The sequence below is a fragment of the Chiloscyllium plagiosum genome, chromosome 13, assembly GCF_004010195.1.
Source record: "Chiloscyllium plagiosum isolate BGI_BamShark_2017 chromosome 13, ASM401019v2, whole genome shotgun sequence".
NCBI lineage: Eukaryota > Metazoa > Chordata > Chondrichthyes > Orectolobiformes > Hemiscylliidae > Chiloscyllium > Chiloscyllium plagiosum.
Genome location: NC_057722.1, coordinates 37,787,670 through 37,814,977, shown reverse-complemented (window position 1 = coordinate 37,814,977; position 27,308 = coordinate 37,787,670). Strand labels below are relative to the sequence as shown.

General features: G+C 39.7%; 1 protein-coding gene across 6 annotated transcripts in view; it reads right to left on the bottom strand.

The window, feature by feature from the left end:
* The window catches only part of LOC122555933 (inactive N-acetylated-alpha-linked acidic dipeptidase-like protein 2), a 941,631-nt gene that overhangs the window by 551,711 nt on the left and 362,612 nt on the right, over positions 1–27,308 (bottom strand). For all 6 annotated transcript variants that reach the window (XM_043702221.1, XM_043702219.1, XM_043702220.1 and 3 more), the window contains one exon: positions 2,205–2,736. In XM_043702221.1, the coding sequence (XP_043558156.1) occupies positions 2,205–2,728 (524 nt within the window). In that variant the 5' untranslated portion in view covers positions 2,729–2,736. The remainder of the gene's footprint in view (positions 1–2,204; positions 2,737–27,308) is intronic.

Genomic DNA, 27,308 nt, shown 5'->3' with positions numbered 1-27,308 from the left:
ATAAGACCAGAAGACATAGGAGCGGAAGTAGGCCATTCGGCCCATCGAGTCCACTCCGTCATTCAATCATGGCTGATGGGCATTTCAACTCCACTTACTCGCATTCTCCCCGTAGCCCTTAATTCCTTGTGATATCAAGAATTTATCAATTTCTGCCTTGAAGACATTTAGCGTCCCATCCTGCACTGCACTCTGTGGCAATGAATTCCACAGGCCCACCACTCTCTGGCTGAAGAAATGTCTCCGCATTTCTGTTCTGAATTTACCCCCTCTAATTCTAAGGCTGTGTCCACGGGTCCTAGTCTCCTCGCCTAATGGAAACAATTTCCTAGCGTCCACCCTCTCCAAGCCATGTATAATCTTGTAAGTTTCTATTAGATCTCCCCTTAATCTTCTAAACTCCAATGAATACAATCCCAGGATCCCAGGATTAATGGATGAGACAGTATAGTTACCATGAGAAACTGTTATTGTTAGAATAAGTAAGTTTCAAAGTTGTTCTAAGAACTAGTGTTCACAATGATGAGAAGTTCTGATGAAGAAAACAAAGAAAAGATATTTCTTCTTATCAGAGCTACAGTAAAAGAGCATAAATTTAAGATCACCACCAGAGATCAGAGAGAGGTTACGACTTTTGTTAGGAAATATATAGAAGAGGGAATGGGATGAAATGATTAATTCTTTCAAGGAGCCAGCACAGAATTATTCTTGAATTGTCTCCTTCTGTGCAATTCTACAATTCTACCCTGATATTTTCCAACATATGGAATTATAGGAACAAAGCCATGGCTACACCACCACATTATATCAATACAAAATTTGCATAATGACTACATAATACAGCATTTCAGCTCTAAAGCTATGATGGTCTTTTTTCAAAAATCCCTCAGGCTGTGTATCAAATGTTGTGCAACTTTGTTCCAGTGGAAAGACTGGCCAGACTTCTAAGCGAACAATAAAGCTGTCTTTTGCAACGTTGAGAGAATCTGGGCATTCCGACCTGAGCTCCTAATCATTAATAATAAGATCTGTGCATGCATTCAGACTGGAGCTATGGATGCACAACAGATTTGTGTTATGTTAAGCATTTAATTTTTAACCATATTGTCAGCAAAGCTGCTCTATCATGATGCATCTTGAAAACAAATAAAGTCCCAGCAACATTTTTCAGATCACACAACAGCATTGTCAATACACTCCAAGGGGGGGGGGGGGGTAGGGGTTGAAGGCAGCAATAACTACTTACATTAGCAAGATTACAAGACTGGGATACAAGATATACAGCTTTGTCATTACCCCCTTATTAACTTCACCACTTACAAGGCTAAAATCGGGAGCATTGGAATCTTCACTGCTCACCTGGTGATTGGTTTAATTGCAACAATAGTTAAGAAGCTCAATATGATCAAAGAGAGAGCAGTTTGATTGACTGGCAAAAGAACGAACGTACCTAATATTCACTCCCTTCACCATCACTGAGCTATGATGTTGGGCTACCTAACACTTACACTCGACGGAATGAACTACAGCAACTCATTAGACTTACACTGAAAGGACCTTTCCTGCCTATAATATCTATTCCTGAAGAGAACAACGATCAGCTAAAGGTCTTTTACACCTGATTCTGACTTTGCATGGATATCTCTGTTCTTTTATTATCGCTATGGCAAAATAATGTGATTTATTAAATAATTGCTACTAAGTCTGCAATTATTCAAAAGTCTAAAACTACCACCATGTCTGGGCATTGTTAATGAGATCAAATGACCACTGTCATTCATAATACAAGATCACATAAATCATTATATATTATTAAAAATAACAAAATAATCATGGTCTACTAAGTCAGAGGCATTAATTGATCACTTGTTTTTGAGTCTGTAGTTAGTCTGTGTTTATGACAAAGAAATTATGAAGTCATTAGTTAATCTTTGAAAATTATTGTACAACCTTTTAATGTTAAGTTCAAACACTATAACTTGATGAAAAGTTTACTAATGAACAAAATTTATCATGTTCTTAAATATAACCTCTTGAAAAAGTCCTCAGACGTAATCCCAATTCACAAACAGGAAAAAAAAGATATACTTCTGTTCCGCCAATCTTAGAAAACGGTATTAAAAAAAATGAACTTTTTTTTTTCCTTTCCCTATTTTGGTATCAAAGTTGTCAAGCCAAAAAGTTTGTATTAAAATTGCACTAACCTGAAAAAGCTCCTGATGCTGTAGCCTTCAATTGCCTGAACAATACTCTGAAGGATTGTGCCATCATCAGATACTGCAATTGAAGATGTAGGTGGCATTGGTGTTATGTTATTTGGCAAGGTTTGTTTTGAGTTACTTTTCCGTCCATAGTAACCAATTAGAAAACCACAAATAAATATAATAAACCCTGCGATAAAGAGTTTCACGATGATAGGAAGGCTGCCCTGCTGATTTTTTGATCCTTGTCTTGGATGCACTATGTAATCAGACTCTTCTTCAAGACGTGCAAATCTTCCTCGGGGTGATGCTGAAGGCTGCATAAATTCAAAGTCAAGATCATTGTTTCCAGCCGAGTTAGCCAAACGATGCTGGCTCGAATTATCTATTTCAAAGCCATCAAATCCACTTTCTTCCAACTCTTTTTCCATGTCCCATTCTAAGTCTAGTGAAGGAACTGGAAGTTCTTCAGTGTCCACATCTTGAGTGTGCACTCGAAATCTCTGGTCCACTTTCTGATAGGCCATTTCTGAGCCTGTATTCAAAAATTGAAATCAAAATCGGTCAGGTTTATTTCTTTAGCAATATCAGCAACTAAGTTGCAGACATTAATTTACAATCAGTGGCGTAGCACTTGGCCAATGCAGTAAAGTTATTTGCATTCTGTACAACTGAATTTGCCAGTTATTTGATGTGTTTGTGACAAAAATAATTGACTCCATGTGAAAGGGCAATCCTTCACCCATTTACATTTTGGAATAAACAAATAATTCCCCTGGCGCAGCTATTCACAATTTTCTGTTAGCTTCAGAAGAAATTTTACTTTCAGATTTGGAATAAAAAGTTGATTTTTCTGCCAAACATGCATTACCACCTCTCATATACACTTGTACCCACCAAAATGTTTTATTGCATGATAATATATTCAACATAGACGTTTTCCACAATCTAATAGAAACACAATGCCTTACGTAACTATGCAAACTGTGTGATGCTGCCACAAAGAAAATTAATAGCTCTTATGGAACATCGAGGAGACAGCAGATTACTCTTGACAATATTCTAACATTGAAAACCAACAGGATCCGTATTATATATAAATATAAACAAATGAAGTAGCAATGAATGAGTTCAAGAATGTAATCTAACTGCAGAATTAAGGAGACAAAATTGTCTTATGTACATCTAGATTGAATTGTTTCTGAAGCTCATAAATATTTGTTGCTTAATTGCTAGACATTTTGGATGCCTGAACACAAATCTCAACCAATGGCAAAAAATCAGGGGACGAACAAAAATCTCTGAAAATACCCAACAGGTTTGGAACCATCTGAGGAGAGAAAAATAGTGTTGATGTTTCAGGTGTGGCCTTTCATCAGAAGATTGAGGGTAATATGTAATCCATATTCAAATTTATAAATCCACTCAATAAATCCTGAGAAACAGTTGTGAAGTTGAGTCCTGAAAAATATTCAGAATTTGAGAACAAGTGGCATAGTGATATCATCCTTAAACTAGAATCTAGAAATCCAGGTTAATGCTCTGTGTAGGTTTTAGAATCCTACCATGGCCAGTAATGAAATTTGAATTAAATTAATAAATCTGCAATTAAAAGTCAGTTTAATGATGATCATAAAACTATTGTTGTTGTCATAAAAACCTAGTTCATTAATGCCTTTTAGGGAAATAAATCTGCCAATCTTACCTACATGCAACCCCAGATCTCCAGACCATGTTATTGTAAGAAATAGAAACAGGAGTAGGACATTCAGCAGCTCAAGCCTACCCTGCCATGCAATAGCATCATGGCTGATCCAACATCTCTCATGTTGACTTTCCTGGCCTTTCCCCTTAACCCTTGATTTCCCGACTGATCAAGAATGTATCTATCTCAGTCTTAAATATACACAAGGATTCTGCGCCACATCTCTCTGTTAACAGAGTTCCAAAGACTTAAAAAGCTCTGACAGAATAAATTCCTCTTCATCTGAGTCTTAAATTGGTGCCCCATTATTCTGAGACTGTGTCCTCTGATCCTAGCCTCTCCCATGAATGGAAACATCCTCTAAACCTTTACCTTGTCAAACCCCTTAAGGATCTTATATGTTTCAATGTGATCGTTTTCTTCATTCATTCACAGAAAAAGGGTGACACTGGCTAAGCCAGCATTTATTGCCCACCCATTTCATTTTTCTAAACTCCAGTTAACAGAGTCCCTGATCTGTTTAGTCTTTGCTCATAAGACAAACTCTACATTACAAGGTTCATCCACAACAATGTGGGTGACTCTGAAAACCCTCTGAAATGGCCTAGCCTGGCACTCAGTTGTATTTAATTATATCTCATGGAATTAAACCTTACAGGCATCATCATCACCAGCCCTGGGTATGTTTGGTCCTACTAATAGGACAGGCCAAGCAGAGGTAGCATCACATTCAGGAGGCAGTACCCATTAAATTCCTGAACATCAACTCTGCACCCCATGTAGTCTTATGGCATCAAGTCAAACATAGCAAGTAAATCATCTACTGATTACCACCTACTGCCTCCCTCAATTGATAAATCAGTTCTTCATGTTAAACAGCACCTGGGAGGATGCACTGGGGCTGTCAACAGCACAGAATGTACTCTGGGAATTTCAATGTCCATCCCTGAGGATACTCAATAGAATACTCAGGGCTGACTGAATTTTAAAGAACATAACTGTTAAACTGGCCAGAGGTAGGTGGTGAAAATGTGTTGCTGGAAAAGCACAGCAGGTCCGGCAGCATTTAAGGAACAGGAGAATCGACGTTTCGGGCATAAGCCCTTCTTCAGTGGTCTCTGGACTCAAAACATTAATTTTGCTTTCTCATTTGCTTTCTCCAGCAATTTCTGTTTTTGTTGCATGACACAGACAAGGCTAAGGGATCCCACAACTAACAGATCATATCTGAGTTCTGCAATTCTGCTGCATCCAGACATAAAGGTGGAGGACAATTAAGCAACACAATTGGAGGTGAAGGCCAACAACTATCCCTTTCTTCAATGACAGGAGATCCCACTATACCAATGCAAAAGATGAGGCTGATGCATTTGAAGCAATCTTCAGCCAGAAGGACAAAGAGGGATGATGGATCTTGGCATCTTCCTGACATCACAAATACCAGTCTTCAACTGATTCAATTAACTCCTCCTGATATCAAGAAATAGTTGATATGATGCACACAACAAATAATATTAGCCCCAACAAAATTTCAGCAACACTACGATAAGCTAGTTGCAGTATTAGCCACCCTGCCAGCTAGTGTAGCCACAACACTGGCAACTGCCTAGCGACATGGAAGAGTGCCCAGGTTAAAGCCTTCTAGGAGAAAGTGAGGGCTGCAGATCAGAGCTGAAAATGTGTTGCTGGAAAAGCGCAGCAGGTCAGGCAGCATCCAAGGAGCAGGAGGATCGACGTTTCGGGCATGAGCCTGAAGCAGGGCTCATGCCCGAAACGTCGATTCTCCTGCTCCTTGGATGCTGCCTGACCTGCTGCGCTTTTCCAGCAACACATTTTCAGGTTAAAGCCTGTCCACAAAAGAACAGGACAAATCCAACTTGGCCATTTACTACTGATCAGTCCACTCTTCATCATCAGTAAAGTTGAAGAAGGGATTGATGACAGTGCTATTAAGTGGACCTTATTCAAAAATAACCCATTCACTGATGCTCAGTTTATGGTTGTCAAGCCCACGTAGCTCCTGACTTCATTACTCTTTTGCTCTGGGGGGGTTATGACTACATCCATGAGTTTGTGTTTAGGACAGATGGGTTGACGACAAAGCAAAATATAAACCAATTTCAGGCTTGGGCTCTGTAAAATATGACATACCAAGACTAAGAAAATGATTGCTGACACTCCAAAAATGCTCTCAGTATGTACATGCAAACATGTATGCACAGTAACCCTACCAATGTGGTCAGTGACATCACTCCACTCTATTCACTCATTGTTAATCTACTGATTTGGGCACCACCATGTTTTTGTTTTACCAGGATATTTCACAGAGTTTACCCAGAACTTTCTGCATGTGTAATGTAAAAGTTTTGAGGATATCAGAAGACACAAGCTAAGACTACTATTGCACCACCTGGTATTCAGAGATAAACCAGGCTCTAATGTTATGTTGTCTCTATAGAAAGGCTATTTCATAAACTCTATTGAATATTGCAAATTGGTCTACTTCACATAGAGTCATAGTGTCAGAGAGATATACAGCATGGAAACAGACCCTTCGGTCCAACCTGTCCACACCGACCAGGTATTCCAACCCAACCGAGTCCCACCTGCCAGCACCCATCCCTCCAAACCCTTCCTATTCATATACCCATACAAATGCCTCTTAAATGTTGCAATTGTACCAGTCTCCACTACATCCTCTGGCAGCTCATTCCATGCATGTGCCACCCTCTGCGTGAAAACATTGCCCCTTAGGTCTTTTTTATATCTTTCCCCTCTCACCCTAAACCTCTGCCCTTGAGTTCTGGACTCCCTGATCCTGGGGAAAAGACTTTGTCTATTTTTCCTATCCATGCCCCTCATGATTTTGTAAACCTCTAGAAGGTCACCCCTCAGTCTCCGACGCTCCAGGGAAACCAGCCCCAGCCTGTTCAGCCTCTTCCTATAGCTCAAATCCTCCAACCCTGGCAACATCCTTGTAAATCTTTTCTGTACCCTTTCAAGTTTTACATCTTTCCGATAGGAAGGAGACCAGAATTACACACAATATTCCAATAGTGGCCTAACCAATGCCCTGTACAGCTGCAACATGACCTCCCAACTGCTGTACTCAGTACTCTGACCAATAAAGGAAAGCATACCAAATGCCTTCTTCACTATTCTATCTACCTGCAACTCCACTTTCAAGAAGCTATGAACCTGCACTCCAAGGTCTCTTTGTTCAGCAACACTCCCTAGGACCTTAACATTACGTGTATAAGTCCTGCTAAGATTTGCTTTCCCAAAATGCAGCACCTCGCATTTATCTGAATTAAACTCCATCTGCCACTTCCAGCCCAATGGCCCATCTGATCCAGATCCTGTTGTAATCTAAGGTAACCCTCTTCGCTGTCCACTACATCTCCAATTTTGGTGTCATCTGCAAACTTACTAACTGTACCTCTTATGCTCACATCCAAATCATTTATGTAAACGACAAAAAGTAGAGGACCCAGCGCCGATCCTTGTGGCATTCCACTGGTCACAGGCCTCCAGTCTGAAAAACAACCCTCCACCACCACCCTCTGTCTCCTACCTTTGAGCCAGTTCTGTATCCAAATGGCTAGTTCTCCCTTTATTCCTTGAGATATAACCTTGCTAATCAGTCTCCCATGAGGAACCTTGTTGAAAGCCTTACTGCAGTCCATATAGATCATATCTACTACTCTGCCCTCATCAATCTTCTTCGTTACTTCATCAAAAAACACAATCAAGTTTGTGAGACATGATTTCCCACACACAAAGCCATGTTGACTATCCCGAATCAGTCCTTACCTTTCCATATACATGTACATCCAGTCCTTCAGGATTCCCTCCAACAACTTGCCCAGCACCGAGGTCAGGCTCACCGGTCTATCGTTCCCTGGCTTGTCCTTACCACCATTCTTAAACAGTGGCACCTCACCTGTGCCAACCTCCAGTCTTCTGGCACCTCACCTGTGACTATCGATGATACAAGTATCTCAGCAAGAGGCCCAACAATCACTTCTGTAGCTTCCCACCGAGTTCTCGGGTACACCTGATCAGGTCCTGGGGATTTATCTACCTTTAACCGTTTTAAGACATCCAGCACTTCCTCCTCTGTAATCTGGACATTTTGCAAATAGTCACCATCTATTTCCCTACAATCTATACCTTCCATATCCTTTTCCACAGTAAATACTGATGCAAAATATTCATTTAATATCTCCCCCATTTTCTGTGGCTCCACACAAAGGCTGCCTTGCTGATCTTTTAGGGGCCCTATTCTCTCCCTAGTTACCCTTTTGTCCTTAATAGATTTGTAAAAACCCTTTGGATTCTACTTAATTTTATTTGCCAATACCATCTCATGTCCCATTTTTGCCCTCCTGATTTCCCTCAAGTATACTCCTACTTCCTTTATACATGCTTCTTTCTACGTCTTTTGTTAAATTCCACCCGCGCTGTGCTATTTGTTTCCAGTGAGGAGTAATTCTGTGACTTTATCACAAGGTTGCTCCTGGGTCGTAAAGATATCATAGAACATCTACAGCCTTGGCTCAAACCTGGATAAGAGATGAACTCAAGACAGGAAGTGAGGGTGAATGCTCTTGCCGTCAAGTCAGCATTTGACTAGTGTGTCATTAAGGAGCTCGCTCAAAACTGGAGTCTGGGAATAAAGGGAATAAAGAGGACTAAGGCACCAGCTTGAGATTTAACTAGCACAAAGGAAAATGGTTGTGGCTGTTGGAGGTCAATCATTGCAGCTCTAGGGCACCACTGCAGGAATTTCTCAGGGTAGTGTCCTAAACCCATTACCTTAATGACCTTACCCCCATCATAAGGTCAGAAGGGGGATGTTCACATATAAATGCACAATGTTGAGCACCATTCATGAATCCTCAGGTACTTGTACAGTTTATATTCATGTGCAGAAAGATTTGAACAACAACCAGGTTTCTCTCCACAGATGCTGCCTGACCTACTTTGATCTCCAGCATTTTTTTGTTTCTAGTCCAAATTCCAGCATCTGCAGTCATTTGCTCCTGAACAACAACTAGGTTTGAACTTATAAGTGGTAAGTAACAAAAATGGCAGGCAAGTATCATCACTAACAAGAAAGAATTAATGAACAACCTTCATATCCCATGACATTATGATCTCTAAATCCCCTATTATCAAAATTCAGGGGGTTACCATTGACCAGAATCTGTAGTGTACCTTCACTGCATGGTCTGCAGCAGTTCAAGAAGGCAGCTCAACACCATTTCTCAAGGGCAACTGGGATAGGTAATAAATTCTGGCTTAGTTGGCAAAGGTGGCTAGAATTATTTTAAAAATATAATATTTCGTATCAGGCATGTTCTTATATTTTTTGGCAGAGACCATTCACATCACTTCTTAGAATTCTTAACAAGCTGAGAGGTAGAAGATCTTCAATATGCTTTTCCCTAGTTGAATTCATTCTGCATATGCAGTCAGCAAAACACAAATTGACAATTAAAATTAATGAACAGTTTATTATGCAGTTCCTTTCGTATGTTATATGATTATTTCAATGGTTATGGCAGTGTTAATGGCCATTTTGCTTTGCAACTACTTTAACATTAAACCATGCTTCAGATTTTCACCAATGCTATTTTTTTTATTCACTTGAGGGGCATGGTGTCACTATTTGGGCCAGTATACATTGCCAGTCCCCAGTTGTCTTTGAGATGGTGTTGGTGAGCTGCCTTCTTGAACTGTTGCAGTCCAAACGCTGTAGAATGACCCATAGTGCCATAATGGAGGGAATTCCAGGATTTTGACCCAGCAACAGTGAAAGAATGATGATATATTTCCAAGTCAGGATGGTGGGTGGCTTGGTGGGAAACTTGCAAGTGGTGATGTTCCCAAACGTGCCTTATGATTTTGAGAAGAGATCAGTAATTAAGGTTAATCTTGCTTTGTTGGTAGACATAAATTGGGGGCGGCACGGTGGCACAGTGGTTAGCACTGCTGCCTCACAGTGCCAGAGACCTGGGTTCAATTTCCACCTCAGGCAACTGTCTGTGTGGAGTTTGCACATTCTCCCTGTGTCTGCGTGGGTTTCCTCCGGGTGCTCCGGTTTCCTCCCACAGTCCAAAAATGTGCAGGTTAGGTGAATTGGCCATGCTAAATTGCCTGTAGTGTGAGGTGAAGGGGTAAATATAGGGGAATGGGTCTGGGTGGGTTGCTCTTCGGAGAGTCGGTGTGGACTTGTCAGGCCGAAAGGCCTGTTTCCACACTGCAAGTAATCTAAAAGAAAAGTTGCAGAAACAGAAGTTAACAAAAGGCAAGCAATTCATTAAGATTATTTTCCAGTTTCTTTCCCCAAAAAAGGCTTATATTTTAGATACCACTTCTTAAAAGCGACAGAACCAAAAAAAGAATAGTAATTTAAAAACAAAACCAAATTAAAAGAGGCAGAAACTGAAGTTGCACAATGAACATTTGAAGAAGTGACAGAGAATTTCAGGAATGCAAATTTCAACTGAGTAAGACACAGTTTCTCCTGAAGACCAGGAGCAATGCAGGCAGGGAAAAAAAAAAAATAAAAACAGAGAGCAAAATAAACATGAAGCCAATAGGAGGGAGAAAAGCAGAGGCACACACGTGAATTGACAGCGAAAGCTATATCGCAGCATGTCAGGGGGTGAGGTCACAGGGCTTAGGAACTACTGAACTCGAGATTTCAATATGACGAATGATAGCAGTCACTTCATTTGAATTGTTCATCACCACACATTGGATTCAAAGATAGGTCTACTTAACGTCTGACTTGAAAGGAACCTTGCTCACAATGTTTTTCATGATGTGGAGGTGCCAGTGTTGGACTGGGGTGGACAAAGTTAAAAATCATACAACATCAGGTTATAGTCCAACAGGTTTTTATGAAGTTCTAGCTGAGTATTAGCTTTCAGAGTGCTGCTCCTTCAGGTAACTGTGATACTGTAAACTTGACTATTCTCAGGGCTTCAAATGTAATGCATTGCATGAATAGGCAGAAAACCTCAGCAAAAGAAGAGCAATTAGTTTGTCCTTAAAGGAAATAGCTAATGGGCTCAAGGATACATTGTAAATGTGACTGGAAAACATTTGTTCTTAAGGTTTAGGACACGTTCCTGGAAATAATACTATGTGAGTTGAGAATCTAATTCCTTCATCAGGAATGCAGTATGGAGCATGTACTGAACATTTCACTGATTCACAAGCACAGGTGATCTGGACACCTTCTGTCATCTGCCTGGTAAATTACTCAGCAAATCTGCAGCTCAGTATGCCCCGGCCAAAACTGAGTGAGAGGTATGGGGTAGTGTGGTCGCCTAGAAGCTAGTTATTCAACATTAGTGCATGGGAGTGCACGGTGAAGGACTGTTAGTATCTAAGGGGCAAACTTGCCAGCATTCAGCGACTACAGATGTTAAGGGATATCTTGAGTGGAACATTTTAATTATGTCAGGAATGTAGAAGTAGGATTTATCCTTCTCAAGTTAAGTGTTTTAAAAAGATATGCTGTGAGCATAGAAGTGGTTATGGGACAATCAGTACTTTAGGCGTGACAGTGCAGGGCTGTTCTTTACAGACCAGTGCTGGTGGAAGTCACTGATAGACCTATGCATGAATACATACATTTTCCACATTTGATAGAGGATAGAGGCACTTTTAGAAGAAATACATATTCAATTAGTTCTGAGCACTATGGACGTCAATGGGATTGTGGAAATTGATGTGGTAAATGACACTCGAGAGCTCAGAGGTTAAGAAAGTACAAATAAAGGATTAAAGAGGTACAACTGGCCAACTGTATTTCAGGGGAGAGGCAACACAAAATTCACTTCTCACCTCTCAGATTTAACTTCAAAAGGCACCATACCTGAGAGAGTATCCAGGAATAATATCTTCAGCTTTAGCCTTACACCTTTCTCGAGATGAAGGTGGGACTATTATGGGGGAACTAAGACATACCTGAGCCAGCAGGTATTGAGAGAACTGGTAATTTGGTGTGACTATCTTATTGACAGTTAAGTTAAATGCTTTTTGAGAAAACATGTTTTGTTTTCCTTGGATAAATGAACGCCAAAGCATACGAAATTGATGTTATGATTATTATAATTTGGAGATGCTGGTGTTGGATTGGGGTGTACAAAGTTAAAAATCACACACAACACCAGGTTATTGTCTAACAGGTTTATTTGGAAGCACGAGCTTTCGGAGCGCTGCTCCTTCATCAGGTGGTTGTGGAGTGTAAGATCATAGGACACAGAATTTATAGCAAAAGTTTACATGTGATGTAACTGAAATTATATATTGAAAAAGACCTGGATTGTTTGTTAAGTCTCTCATCTTTTAGAATGGGCATGTTAGTTCACTTGTGAATGTAATTTCCAGAATATTCTGGGATTTAACATATTAGATTAGGTTCCCTACCAGAGTGTGGAAACAGGCCCTTTGGCCCAACAAGTCCACACTGACCCTCCAAAGAGCAACCCACCCAGACCCATTTCCCTCTGACTAATGCACCTAACACTATGGGCAATTCACCTGACCTGCACATCCTTGGACTGTGGGGGAAAACCAGAGCACCAGGAGGAAACGCACGCAGACACAGGGAGAATGTTTCAACTCCACACAGCCGTCACCCGAGGCTGGAATCGAACCAATCACTGAGCTACTGTGCTCACCATATGAAAGAACTGAAACCAACATGCCCATTCAAACAGAGGAGAGACTTAAACAATCCAGGTCTTTTTCCAATATACAATTTCAGTTACATCGCACTGTAAACCTTTGCTATAAATTCTGTGTCCTATGATTTGAAACTCCACAATCACCTGATGGAGCAGCGCTCTGAAAGCTAGTGCTTCCAAGTAAACCTGTTGGACTTTAACCTGGTGTTGTGTGATTTTTAAGTATGATTACTATAAGATTTGTTTTGTGCTCATTTTTCTTAGTGCTTTTTGGGTTTGTGTTTAGAAGGCAGCTATGGGTGGGGTGGTTGGTTGGGAAGAGGTCATGGGATGGTGATATTACACTCCCATTCATCTCTTCCTTTTACATTTTGTACATTTACTTGTATCATTATCATGCTCTATTACCACGTGCTATCATCTCATTTAATTGCTTCCCCTCCCAACCTATCACAGTCTTTTACTTTTCTTCTCCCATCCCTTCCCCCCACCAACTTTTCCTATTCCTTATTTCTAGAAATCCTTCAAGCCTCAGGTATCTTGAATCCTTTTCCAGGTCTAATGAGAGGTCATCGACCAGGAATGTTAACTCATGTTATCAAATTGGATGATAAAAAAACAAAAGGCTGGAATTCCTTGCAGTCCTGATGCATTTAAGAAGCGATAAACTAATTATCATCTGGTCACTTCATTCATTACTATTTATGGCATCTTGCTTTGTTCAAACATGTGGCCACATCTCATATGTTGTAATATTATAAAAGTATGGTCACTGTTGCAAAGATTTCTGATATGTCATGTGGTCACAAAAGACATTATATAGCAGCCCAGATCATACAAAACTGTTACTGATCATGATATTGCATTATGAACCTCAGACTCAGACAAAGGTGCAACACACCAATCACACACAAAGTGTTTGCAAGAAGCCTCTGATGATTATGATCATGCAGTGTTGTTAAATAAGTTCAAAGAATAACAACAGGCATAAAAATCACCAAATCAGGATGAATTGTCAGACCTCCAAAATATTAGGTCTTGTCAACTCTCTTTTACTATTCTTACAGTTATCAAATTGATAACACAAACTCATGTACAAACACGTGTACCTCTTTGGGATAAGATTTAATCTTTGGGAAAAAGAAAGAAATGTCATGTAACTTCTCAGTGTTGTCAATTTGTTAGTCTTCCTATAAAAGACGTGTTCAAGATATCATCACTGCATCATACATGTGACTTGAGGGTATAAATGTCTCATTCTGCTGGAAGTATGCTGGGGCAGCATGGTGGCTCAGTGGCCAGTACTGCTGCCTCACAGCGCCAGGGACCCAGGTTCGATTCCAACCTCAGGCTATGTGGAGTTTGCATATTCTTCCCACGTCTGCGTGGGTCTCCAGTTTCCCCCCACAGTCCAAAAGATGTGCAAGTTAGGTGGTTTGGACATGCGAAATTGCCCATAAGTGTTCAGGGATGTGTACGCTAGCTGCATCAGCCATGGGAAATGCAGGGATAGGGCAAGGGGGTGGGATGCTCTTCGGAGGGTTGGTGTGCACTTGTCGGGCCAATTGGCCTGTTCCACATTGTGGGGTTCTATGATTCTATGCTCCTCTGTTAATGTTAGCACAAACACTTACGTGCATGATGAATATAATGCTTTTGTACATAATAGTTAGCTGAAATATATATTGGTTGGATTCTTCAACACCAAGTTCATAGAATCATCATAGAAACCCCACAATGTGGAAGCAGGCCATTTGACTTTCCATGACCTTCCCAACCCACCACCCACTCTATCCCTGCATTTCCCATGACCAATCCCCGTAACCTGCACATTTTTAGACTATGGAAGGAAACAGAGCACCCCAGAGGAATCCCACACAGATATGGGGAGAATGTGTAAATTCCACAAGGCTGGAATCGAACCCGGTCCCTGGCACAGAAACAGTGCTAACCACTGTGTCACTTATCCACATCCAATTTCTTATGTTACAGTATATACGATAAGCATTGCCGCATTGGGTATATCAATATATCATATTGAAGGTAAAATGTCACCGCAACTTCCTAGGTAAGGATCTCAAATGGCCTCTAGGATAGAAGACTGCCTACAAATTGTCATATCCTGGATGTGGTTAAAAACACACAAAACCAGGATATAATCCAACAGGTTTATTTGGAAGTACTAGCTTCCAGAGCGCTGCTCCTTCATCAGGAACTAGTGGGGCAGAATCAAAAGACACAGAATTTATAGCAAAAGATCACAATATCATGCAATTAAAATGATATATTGAACAAACCTAGATTGCTGATAAATCTTTCATCTTTTAGAATGGACTGCAGGTTTCAGTTCATTAATACGTAAATCCCAGAACTTCTTTTAAGTCACATTCTTGAGTTAACTTAAGGTGTTATAAAATAAAGGTGACATCTCAACTCTCAAAATGTATTAAAGGTGTGAGGTTAGAGTATGTATTTGGAAATAGAACCAGTCTGACTCAAGACTGAGATACAGACAGACTTAAGGTTATAAAACCTTAAGTCATCTCAAGAATGTGACTTAAAAGAAGTTCTGGGATTTACATATTAATGAACCAAAACCTGAAACCCATTCTAAAAGATGAAAGACTTAACAGCAATCTAGGTTTGTTCAATATATAAATCAGTTGCATGACACTGTAATCTATTACAATAAATTCTGTGTCTTATAATCCTGCTCCACAATTACCTGAGGAAGGAGCAGTGCTCTGAAAGCTAGTCCTTCCAAATGAACCTGTTGGACCATAACCTGGTGTTGTGTGATTTTTAACTTTGTCCACCCCAGTCCAACATTGGCACCTCCACATCATATCCTGGATGTAATTGGTGGGGGAGGGTCCTTGTCTTTGAAGAAAGTAAACAAAAAAAATGATGAATTTAATGACATCATGTTAGTGACTTTAGCTTTGGCTGTCAAAAATTCAAACACATAAAACATGACCCAAAGGAGCAGTCAGTCACGCATGTCTTAATTTTATTAAGTAGAGGAATGATTTCAAAAGCCTTTACAAACTATGAATGGTTTGGTGAAACTGTTCAAAGGAATGGTTAAGATGATTACATTGGGCTCCATTTGCCTACTTTCATTGTCAGTACCTCATAATTGGCCCATTTTCAAATGAGAATTTCTGTTATAAAGTCAGAAGCTGACAATCCCCCGTGTCTCATTCAGTTAGATGGCTTCTTGCCCAGTTGTACAACATGTGTCTGCATATAAGTAACCAAAATTTAAATGGCAGATGGTCTGTAAAAAGGCAAGCTCCAGTCACAAACGTAAGAGTAGCTTAAACAGGCTACCTAATTTGTGAGAACGATAAAAATACACATCCATACTGGACCTTTCACAACCACCTGATATCCTCAGTGCTTGCAGCCAATGATGTACCATTGAAATGTTGTCTCTTGTTGTTATATAGGAAACAATGCATTCAATTTGCTTACATTAAACTCCCAAAAATACCAATGTGATAATGGTCAGTTAATCTATTTTTGTGATGCTGATTTAGGCATTGATTTTGCATCAAACATCATGGGATTAATTATGTCCACCTGACAGAACAGATGGGACCTTGGATCAACGTCTTGTCTGAAAGCTACAATCACTTCTTAGCAGATCTTTAATCAGGAATGTTCATACATACCCTTGCTTCACAATGGCCTTTAACTGCTAGGTGTAACTAGCCTTTTACTGCTTCTTTCTAGGTCTGAAGTAAAGGCTTTAGTAGGGAATGCTGTTTCTCTCTTGTTGATCTTTCTGACTGTTCATTCAAGAGCTTGCGGCTGCTGACTGACCAAATGAGTAATTCTTGAAGCAGTGAAGTCTTTAAAATTGTAAACTCAGTTGTTCTGTTTACCTTTCTTTGCCTATGTACAATGGATTTTTTTCACCATGTGTTATTTAGTGAGAATGACCATTGCTAATCACTATATTGTTTTTTGTGAAAGATGCTGTCATAATTCCTCTTTCCCTGCTGAGTCTAAAAGTCTATTTGGTCCTCACTCAGAAAGGTACAACCACTAGTGACTCTTAACAAGGAAAGGCTCAGTTTAATGAGATGTAGTTCATTGCATGATAGCAATTGGGTACAAGTTACATTAATTAGGTGCCGTTTAGTGCAGTCTCCAACATGAACCCTTTCAGAATGAGTACTGTATATAACAGTGTGGTTATATTGAGTGAACAAAATAACTTGTAGTTGATAAATGGCACTGATTGTTCTGATGGTGCCTTGGTGGGAATACTGTCATTTTCTGTTAATAACACATAGACATACCAAAGGCTGACAATTGTTATGAATCCTACTCCCCTCTCAACCTATCTATCCATTTCTGTCCAGAAACATATTCATTCTCATGCTTGCTTGTACAATGAACTTGTTACTTCCTTGATTCAGTGGTGTGTGGCTGCATGGGAGATGCTATTGATATCATCTATAGGCAAGTCCTAGAAGTAATTGGCTACTTTTGAATTTAAGGCAGCAGCAACCTTCAAAGTCCCGGGCTTGGGTTACCCACTATATCTCTGCAGATGCCCTGAATCCACAATCGGATAACTAGTTCCGTGGCAGACCTGTTGGAGTGATGTAATCTCTTCAGGCACCATTTCTCTGATGGTAGAGATGTAACAATCTAGTCCTGTGCACTATCATATGAACTGGCATTTGCCTTTCCTTTGCAGTCTGGCCTTCTGTCACTACCTTTTGGCTCCTGCACTGGTTCCTGTGAAGCACTGATCCAATCCAGCAATCAGAATGAAGCAGTAACAGAGTGATTGATCCTCATTTTGTAACACCTTCTCTGTCTTTTAAGACAGCCTGTGAAGTACCTATGAACTCAGATACATTCTGCACCTTAATGACTTGTTTCTCTTCCCCACACCATGCACCACCCTTTAACATTTAGCACAGTCATTTTTAGCTAAGTCAATTAATACCATATGATTGTGTTCTTCAGTGTGTGAAATTACCATGACTGAACAGAGAGAAAACTATCCAAAGGTAATGCAGCTCCCTGTCACTCATTGTCTACAAGTCAAAAAAGCTCTTAGCCTTTCTCTGTGTTAGATAAGCCAGTTTAAAGTCATCAGTGTACAATGGGCAACTTATGAAGGCACAAGGGACTTGTGCCAATTCAGTACAATCAGAAAAGTCGGGATAAATCCTGGCAAATTATATTTAAATTACACACAAAAATCAGTTTAAAATATTGATGAAGTTTCTACCATTAATGGGCCATTTTCCCACTGATTACCCTTGTACAGTCAACACAACCAGAAAGCATTATCTCATTGCTAAGGTTCTGACAAACACAGCCTCCTATATGATTCTGAGCCTGTCCACCATCTTGGCTGCTCCAGTAAGTTTCACAAAATCCATACTTGAGTTATCTGAACTTGGTGTTAGCTAGCACTTTTAATCTTTGGCTACTTCAGTTTGATATTTTGTTCTTATCTAGTGCAACTGAGTCCAAATTACGAAAGTACATCACAATAATTATGTACTCTTTTTAATCTATGTAATCTTCTTAACACAAGGCATTGTTTCACACTGACAAGCAAATGTTCTCAATCTAATTACATTCATCACATATTCTTTTGTTTTGCAATTCCATTAGAGAAAATGTTGAATAGTCTTTAAAATATCGCAAACACTTTGAAAGACAAAAAGACTTATTGGATGATTCAGCCACTGGACAGGGGAGAGAAAATAAATCACCCTTTAATTTAAATACGTATACCATATACCACATTACCAACAATCCAGTGAAGATTAAGTTTGGTTAACTGATGTCATTAAGAAATTAGACATTCACTACAGCACCAAGTATCACCTGAACATTATTTCTGATCTGATGACTACACCAGCTCCACTGCCAAAGGAAAACACCTGCTGCAAATGAAAGCACAGTTGTAACTAATGACAGATTCAATTTTCATAATTAAAACTGAATTGTAAATATTAAAAAGTTCATTTGAGACATGTTGATGAAAAACAACTTTGTTGCATTCAGTTGACAAGAACCTATTTCAATGTTGTTATTGTTGTTCATGACTTCCTCAAAATCTATAGAGAAGGTATGCTTTTCGGGAAGGCACTCCAATCAATCATTATTAACAGCACAATGTATACTGTGTCCAAAGATGTATTACGATAAGAATATGGTGTTTATTCAAGAGGAGTACATAAAACCATTTTCCAATCTTCTAATTTCGATAAAAAATTGAAATGCTCTGCATTCTCTTTCACACGATTAGCTAGATGTTCGTGCTCCTTTTAGTGGGTTTGAAAGGAGGGGTGATAATTAAATCTTGAGCCAGATGATAAAGTATGATACAATTGTTTTTCTTGATAATAGGTTTACTTACAGAATGCAGCATTACATATGCCTAAGCAGTCTAAGCAGTCTCTCTTTTCTGTATTTTTCTAATCAACATGTTCAGGCATGTTATTACACATATTTTGTACAGTTTGGACTTGAACCAAGGTCTTCCAGACCAGAGGCAGGGACACTATCACTGTGCCACAAGAGCCCCAGAATGGGCAGCATGGTGGCTCAGTAGCGAGCACTGCTGTCTCACAGCATCAGACACCTGGATTTGATTCCAGCCCAGGGCAACTGTCTGTGTGGAGTTTGCACATTCTGCCTGTGTCTGTGTGGGTTTCTTCCCAAAATCCAAAGATTTGCAAGTTAGGTGAATTGGCCATGCTAAATTGTCCACAGCGTTCAGAGATGTGCAGGTTAGGTGCATTGGTCAAGGGTAAATATAGGATAATAGGGTAGGGGAATGTTACTCTTCAGAGGGTCGGTGTGGACTTGTTGGGCCAAAGGGCCTGTTTCCACACTGTCAGGATTCTATGTAGCAATTCTACGTATATCCCACTCTGGCTTGACCTGTATATCCAAACAATCAAATTAACATATCATTAAAATGTGGGTGGATAGGTGGCCTTCCTGCCACCCATGTTTCTTTTGTCTTAACCTTAACATATGTATAAGATATATGAAACTGAGGCAGTTGTCACTGGTGTGGGTTTGCCACATTAACAATTTCCAAGAGGAGCAAATCAGTGTTGATTTGTGCCCTGCTCTGTGCAGTTTTACATTAACAGCTCCATTCCCAAGGTGGAGGGACTCTCTTGTGGTGCAGTGGTAGGGTCCCTACTTCTGGACTGGTTCTAGTCTCACCTGGTATGTGATAACATCTCTTAACTGGTTGATTATTAAAAATAAGTTAAATCTTTTTTTTTTACAAACTTACAATCTCAAGTTGGTGAGATCCTATGGTACCGAGGAGATCTAGGTTCAAGATGCACCTGCTCCAGAGGTATGTAATTACATTTCTGAACAGGTTAATTAAAGACTATCTACATTCTCAAGTTATGTGGATTGATTAGTGCAGCAGTAAGATCCCTACTTCTGAGTTAGGAGGCTTGAGTTAATGTCCCACCAGCCCAGAGGTGTCTAAAGATATCTCTGAACAGGTTGATTATATAACAAGAAATCTCAAGTCTTGTGGTGCAGTGGTGGAGTCCCTACCTCTGAGCCAAGAGTCCTTTGTTAATGTTCCAGAGATGGATCACTGGCCTAGCCGAATAGGTTAATCAAAAATATCGACGTTCTCAAGGTGCTGAGTTGAAATCGTCTAAAGTGATAATTAGCTATCATAAACATCAAGGAAAATAGATTTTCAATCTTTCATTTTCGGCTGTATTTAAACACAATTTCCAATTGCCAGTAAACAATAACTTTGGATAGTAATTCCAAGCACACCGAAAACTTACAATAATTTGGATGAGTTAATAATTGACAAATCATAGAAATTGTTGGGTTTTTTTTCTAGAAAAGTACTACTTGGGAAAACAAAATGGAGGTTTTCCTCCATCCATAATGAGTGGTCAGCTGTTGTATCATTTGCAAACACTGCAATCATGTCACCAAATATTTAAATTTAAATCATTGATGCATACCTCAGAAAGGAAAGGAACTAGTACAGAGCTTTGCAGGGCCCAACCAAAAACAGCTCTTTAGTCATAAAAGCACTTATTGACTATTGCTCTTCATTTCCTACCACTGAGCTTTTTTGATTTTTCCAGTCATTTTTGGTAATATAGCAATGACATAACAAAGTTCCAGGTGGACAAGGAGGGATCACAAATGACAGTCACAGAAAATATAATTTGTGTATTTTGGTTTGGACCATTTTGGTACAGTTGCAGATGAACACGTCTGATTAGAGAATTCATGCAAGGGGTTACAGAAATGATTGGTATAGATTGAGAGCATAAAGGAGTGGAGAGGGTGGCAATAGGCAGTGGGACCTGGTTGTTTGTCAAGGAAAGGAGACAGGGTTAAAACAGTTGTGAATAGTGCCTGATACAAAGCAACCATTTAGAGTACGGCTAGCATGGAGGCAGTAAGTTACAATTTAGTGAGAAAGTGATCAAGAATCCTGTGGAAAATGGGGTGATAACGTTCAATTTCCTTTAAGAATGCCATAAGAATCTAAGTTTTCTTGAATGGTTTAGCTAAGACAAACTACATTGGTTCTGAGGCATTTAAAAACTAAAACTATTGAATACATTCATCTGGAATAACTATTAAATGGAATTTTACTCCAATACAAAGTTGTAGATGAAAGATTTCAAATCGCTACCAAAAAATTGCTCCTTGTGTCGAGTGCTTTCCCTGTAATATGATTATGTCATCAAAGCAAGCTTTCATTTTCAGCAACTAAATCCATCTTCTATTGTATCTCTCCACATCGATCAAATGACACACTTAAGTATATACAACAAATGTCAAATTTCATCCAGATTTCAATCTTCTTTCCTCTCAGCAGAACCACTCAATTTAAAAATGTCCCCAGCTTACGTACAATAATCTAGGGTTTCATTATACTGTCGAGAGAGACACTGGACATGCTCAGAATGAATATCTCAGTAGTCATCTGTCAATCAACAGACCTGAGAGTGGGTAACCAGCTATATTACAAAAGTCACAATGCCACAAATATTAGTAATTGGCATTTAATTGTGCTCAGATACTAATATATTCTACACATCTGTCAGCAGGTTTCCTCTGCCCGTTGATCGTCAAGATGCCAATTTAAGGTCAGTTCCAACTGCCTTCTTCCAAATAAAAAAAACTGTATACAGCAACAGCTGTTTCAGCACATTAAATTGGTTTTATTTGCATGTTTGCAACAATGATTAATACTACATTTGAAAAAGAAATTGTCATATAGTGAACAAGAGACTCAAGAACAGAAAATCTGCATGACAGCAAGACACAGCCTGCCATCTGGTATTTTCTGGTCAGCAAGTCCATAGAATTTTATTTTTAAGTCACTCTTAATGCATTATAAATGCATGGAGTTCTCTCATTCCATGTCTCAGAAAAGAAAACTTTATAAAAAAAATCCTCAAGGTTAAGATTTCTACATGCCAGTTTGCTGTAAAGAAAGAGCTAATATTAAAAAATACTCAGGCACAATTAATTTAAAGGATTGATTTTACTTTATGCAACATCCATAAAGTAAAGGCAAAGAAAACAGTAATCACTATCAAATGCATGTTCTTACTATTGACATCTCAAATGAACATATTTTATATTATTTAAACATCTATAACCAACGATTAAAGCAACCTTCTGTTGTAAGTTTTCTTAAAGAAAAAGGGGCAAAGCATATACTTACAATCAACTTAAAGAATTCAAAGTTTGGGAGAAGATTTGTAGCTTGGGTGCTCGTTGTTGTGGTTCTGTTCGCCGAGCTGGGAATTTGTGTTGCAGACGTTCGTCCCCTGTCCAGGTGACATCCTCATTGCTTGGGAGCCTCCTGTGAAGCGCTTCTGTGATGTTTCCTCCGGTATTTACAGTGATTTGTATCTGCCGCTTCCGGTTGTCAGTTCCAGCTGTCTGCTGCAGTGGTCGGTATATTGAGTCCAGGTCGATGTGTTTGTTGATTGAATCAGTAGATGAGTGCCATGCCTCTAGGAATTCCCTGGCTGTTCTCTGTTTGGCTTGTCCTGTAATAGCAGTGTTGTCCCAATCGAACTCATGTGCTTGTCATCTGAGTGTGTGGCTACTAAGGATAGCTGGTCATGCCGTTTTGTACACCAACTAGCCACGAAACGACATGACCAGCTATCCTTAGTAGCCACACACTCAGATGACAAGCAAGATGAGTTTGACTGGGACAACACTACTATTACAGGACAAGCCAAACAGAGAACAGCCAGGGAATTCCTAGAGGCATGGCACTCATCCACAGATTCAATCAATAAGCACATCGACCTGGACCCAATATACCGGCCACTGCAGAGGACAGCTGGAACTGACAACCGGAAGCGGCAGATACAAATCACTATAAATGCCGGAGGAAACATCACAGAAGCGCTTCACAGGAGGCTCCCAAGCACTGAGGATGTCACCGAGACAGGGGACGCAAGATCTGCAACACAAATTCCCAGCTCGGCGAACAGAACCACAACAACTTAAAGAATTAGCTACAACATAGGTCATATTTGGAATATTTAGGCAAATTATTTAATCTAATATAGAGTCATTGGACTCGAAACTTTAACTCTGCTTTCCTCCCACAGATGCTTCCAGGCCTGCTAAATTTTGCCAGCAATTTCAGTTTTTCTTTCATATACACATTGATTGCTGTGAATATCTAGCTCGTGTCCCATATATTTTAGGGTAAATTTTAGTTTTGGGATATAAAGTTTAACTAGGATAATGAGATAAATGCAACTTTGAAATTTGGAGTCATGCTGTTTGAAGAAGTTGAGAGCTAGAACTGTGGAATCAGAAACAGGTGAGCTTATTGCATTGGGACAAACTGTCTATGCTATTCACGAGTCCAGAGAGATTGCTTATTTTGAGAGTTAAAGCTAAATTAGTTCAACGCATTTAGTGCAACTCTAAAAGGCTGTGCAACTCATTTACCCCATCAGATAAAATACAAAATTGCAAATTAAAGATATTTAACATAAAAATTACATTAGCGCTAGCTGAGAGCAACCTATGTTGTAATGGAGATGGGTGGAGCTTAAGAAAATTCTCTGATTTTGACTTGTGTGTGCTGGCTGCAGGTGGTTTTGCATTTTTGTTCTAGCAAAAGACTCGGACAGAAAAAGTGCTGCTGATAGCAGAATCCAGGCAGTTAAGATTTAGGAGAAGTTCCAGTGAATGGTGGCCCCTTTGCTGAGGGAAAGAATTGGGGTGAAAAATAAACCTTGGGATTCATGGATAGCTCAGTACACCTATCAGAATTTGCTTGAAGCAGTTTAAAAGAAATTGTGTTTAAATATGTGGCATTTGTTTAATAACAGATGAAATGTTGCCAGTAATTAGATAACTATACAGTTGCAGGGAGCCTGAGGAAAGAAATTTGAGAAGAGATTGAACTATCAAAACTGTCAACATTTCTGAATGTTTCGAGCTGAGACCTTTCAACATGAATACATGGGGTGACTTGCAAGTAAAGAGTTTGAATAAGATTTGGTGAACACACAATGTCACAAATGCCTGGGTGGGATATATTTTTGACCACATCAGCAGTTTAAAATATTGTCTACAGTTTTTGTTTGTCAAATATATTTTCTTGATGTTTTCCTGAATGTTAGAGATTTAAATTGTATACATAGTACATATAGTTTAGAATAATTGTCTTACCCACTCAGTACATCTTTAGTCATTATTGGTTAGGTACGTTCTGTTCAAGTCAGATTAAAAAAGGTATTTTTAACATTTCAGTTCAACCCACATATTTTCTTATTCTTGGTTCTACTGTGCATTTTCTTTTTAAAAGACATCGGTTATAACAGATCATAACAACATACTGGCTTGTGTAGTACTCTCATAACTGAGATCATAAAATAATAGAGGTGAACTTTACATTTGCTGCAAGTCCACAGGACCTTGAAGCTCTCACAAATTATCTGCACACAGCAAAGTTACACGCTGGAATGAATCTGCCAGTAGATGGGTGGGTGGGAAAATCGTGGAAATTGATTTAAAGCTGCAGCTATTATTTTTTTTAAAAAGCCAGGTGAACAACTGCTGGAAAAAAATAAAAAATTGCTGCAAAGGAGTATTTGGATACATTAAAAAGAAAATCAGAAACAATATTTGGTTTCTAAACTGGTCTTTTAGTCATCTCCCTCAATGCACTGCAACACTTCACAGATTCACTGTGCCTTATGATTCAGTCACAGAAGCACTCTCTGTGCCTCCTACCTCTCCTATTATTTACTTAGTTCTCAACACACCCATCAGTTCATCTTTGCATGCTTGTACTCCTTAAACATGATTGCACCAATACTCTGCATGCTGACATGCATCACTCTGCCCCCAAAACACTCACCCCCTGCATAGTGAGTATTCCCAACACCACCCACATAGTTTCACATTTCAGACTGGAACCTTTGTCAAACCAAGATCCAACTGCTATTCAGTTTCATTCAATTTGCTCCACCAGAGGTTTTTACCCAGCTCTTAACACTTCTATCTCCCCTTCATTACCAACTATTGCCTCTTTCCTATTGTTAACTACTTCACATTTCCCACTCACAACCACTACTAACCACTTTCACCAATCACCGAGCTGTTCACTTTCAACTTTCACTGTCACTCAATCACTCTATTGCCATAAAATTACCTCACGGTAGTTTCATTCATTTCCACCATCAATGACTTGTATTTATTGCTTTTCATTGCCACCATTATCACCTTCTTTCTCCTGTTTGGATTCAAGTGAGAATGCTAATAAAGTGACAAGATCACTCCTAATTGAAATAGTAAGGATTATGATTTCAATACAAAGTATTATTGTGGACAAAAAAGTCATCTGTAGTCTACAGAGACTGCAACCCCTCTTTTTGGCAACAGTTCTGAGAAGATCAAGGGACCTGATCTGGCAGTTAATAACAGTCTGCCTCAGATAGAATCCACAGGAATGAGATGGGATGAGGGATAGACTGCTTTTATCAGCAAATGCTTATACACTGCGAAAGCCCCAAAGTGCTGAGTTTGGCTGATATGCATGGCAATTAGATTCAGTGCCTCATTGTCCACGTCGCACTGTAAATGACAAATAATAGATTTACTTACAGCAAGCAAATGAACTAAATCGGTTTCTGTATTCTACTCCCAATTGCAAGTGATGCATTAAAAAAGGTAGCTTCAGGACCTTGGCTATCAATCAACTGTCTGCCAGACAGGTGCTCTGCCACTTATATCATAAGTCTCCTGCGAATCTATGTAACCTTGCAAACAAACCGCCCATGGCTGCTTGGAGCATTAGATTCAAGATGTGGTTTCATTCAGGATTATAATATCAAAGCAACATGAAAACTGTGAGATGCTGCAACAATCCCAATGTCTCGTAAAGCCATGTGACGTAGGAGCAGAAGGAGGCCATTCCACCCATTGTGTCTGCCCTGAATTCAAATATATCATGGCTGATCTAATAATTTATTTTACTTCCTTGCTTTTTCCCTTTCAGAACCCTGGATTCCATTACTAATTAGAAATCTCTCAGTCTTGAATTTGCTTCCAAGTCTCCACGTCGCTCTGCAGTAAAGAGCTTCACATATTCAGTTGCACTTAAGAGAAAAAATTCTTTCTCATCTCTATCTTAAATGGGTGACCCCTCACTCTAAGATTATGCCCTTTGGATCTAGACTCAAAAGGAAACAACCTCTCAGCATCTATCATGTCAAGCCCCATAAAGTCTCCTAAGTTACAATAAGGTCTCCTCCCATTCTTCTAAATTCCAGTGAGTACAGACCAAACCTACTCAACTTCTCCTCATCAAAAAGTCCTTCCATGCCAGTGATTAATTAGATGCATGTTCTATGTGTTGTCTCCATAGTTAGTGTATCTTTCCTTAGATAAGGGGACCAAAGTTCTTCACAGTATTCTGCATGTGGTCTAATTAATGCCTTTTATAGTTTTAGCAAATCTTCCCTATGTTATACTCCATTCCCTTTGTAATAAAGGTCAACATTACATTTGCCTTCCCTATTACCGACTGAACTTGGATACTAGTTTTTTTAATGATTCATGCACAAGGACCCCAAATGCCTCTGAACAACAGCTTTCTGTAGTCTGTTTTCCCATTTAAGGGAAAGATGTTCAGAAAGGATTGAAAGGGTTCAGAAAAGATTTACAAGGATGTTGCCAGGGTTGGAGGATCTGAGCTATAGGGAGAGGCTGAACAGCCTGGGGCAGTTTCCCCTGGAGCGTCAGAGACTGAGGGGTGACCTTCTAGAGGTTTACAAAATCATGAGGAGCATGGATAGGGTAAATAGACAAAGTCTTTTCCCTGGGATTGGGGAGTCCAGAACTAGAGGGCATAGGTTTAGGTTGAGAGGGGAAAGATATAAAAGAGACCTAAGGGACATTTTCACACAGAGGGTGGTACATGTATGGAATGAGCTACCAGATGCTCACCTTCCACCCTACCAACCTTCGCATAAACCAAATCATCCGCCGACATTTCCGCCACCTCAAAACAGACCCCACCACCAGGAATATATTTCCCTCCCCACCCATTTCCGCCTTCCGCAAAGACCGTTCCCTCCGTGACTACCTGGTCAGGTCCACGCCCCCTACAACCCACCCTCCCATCCTGGCACCTTCCCCTGCCAC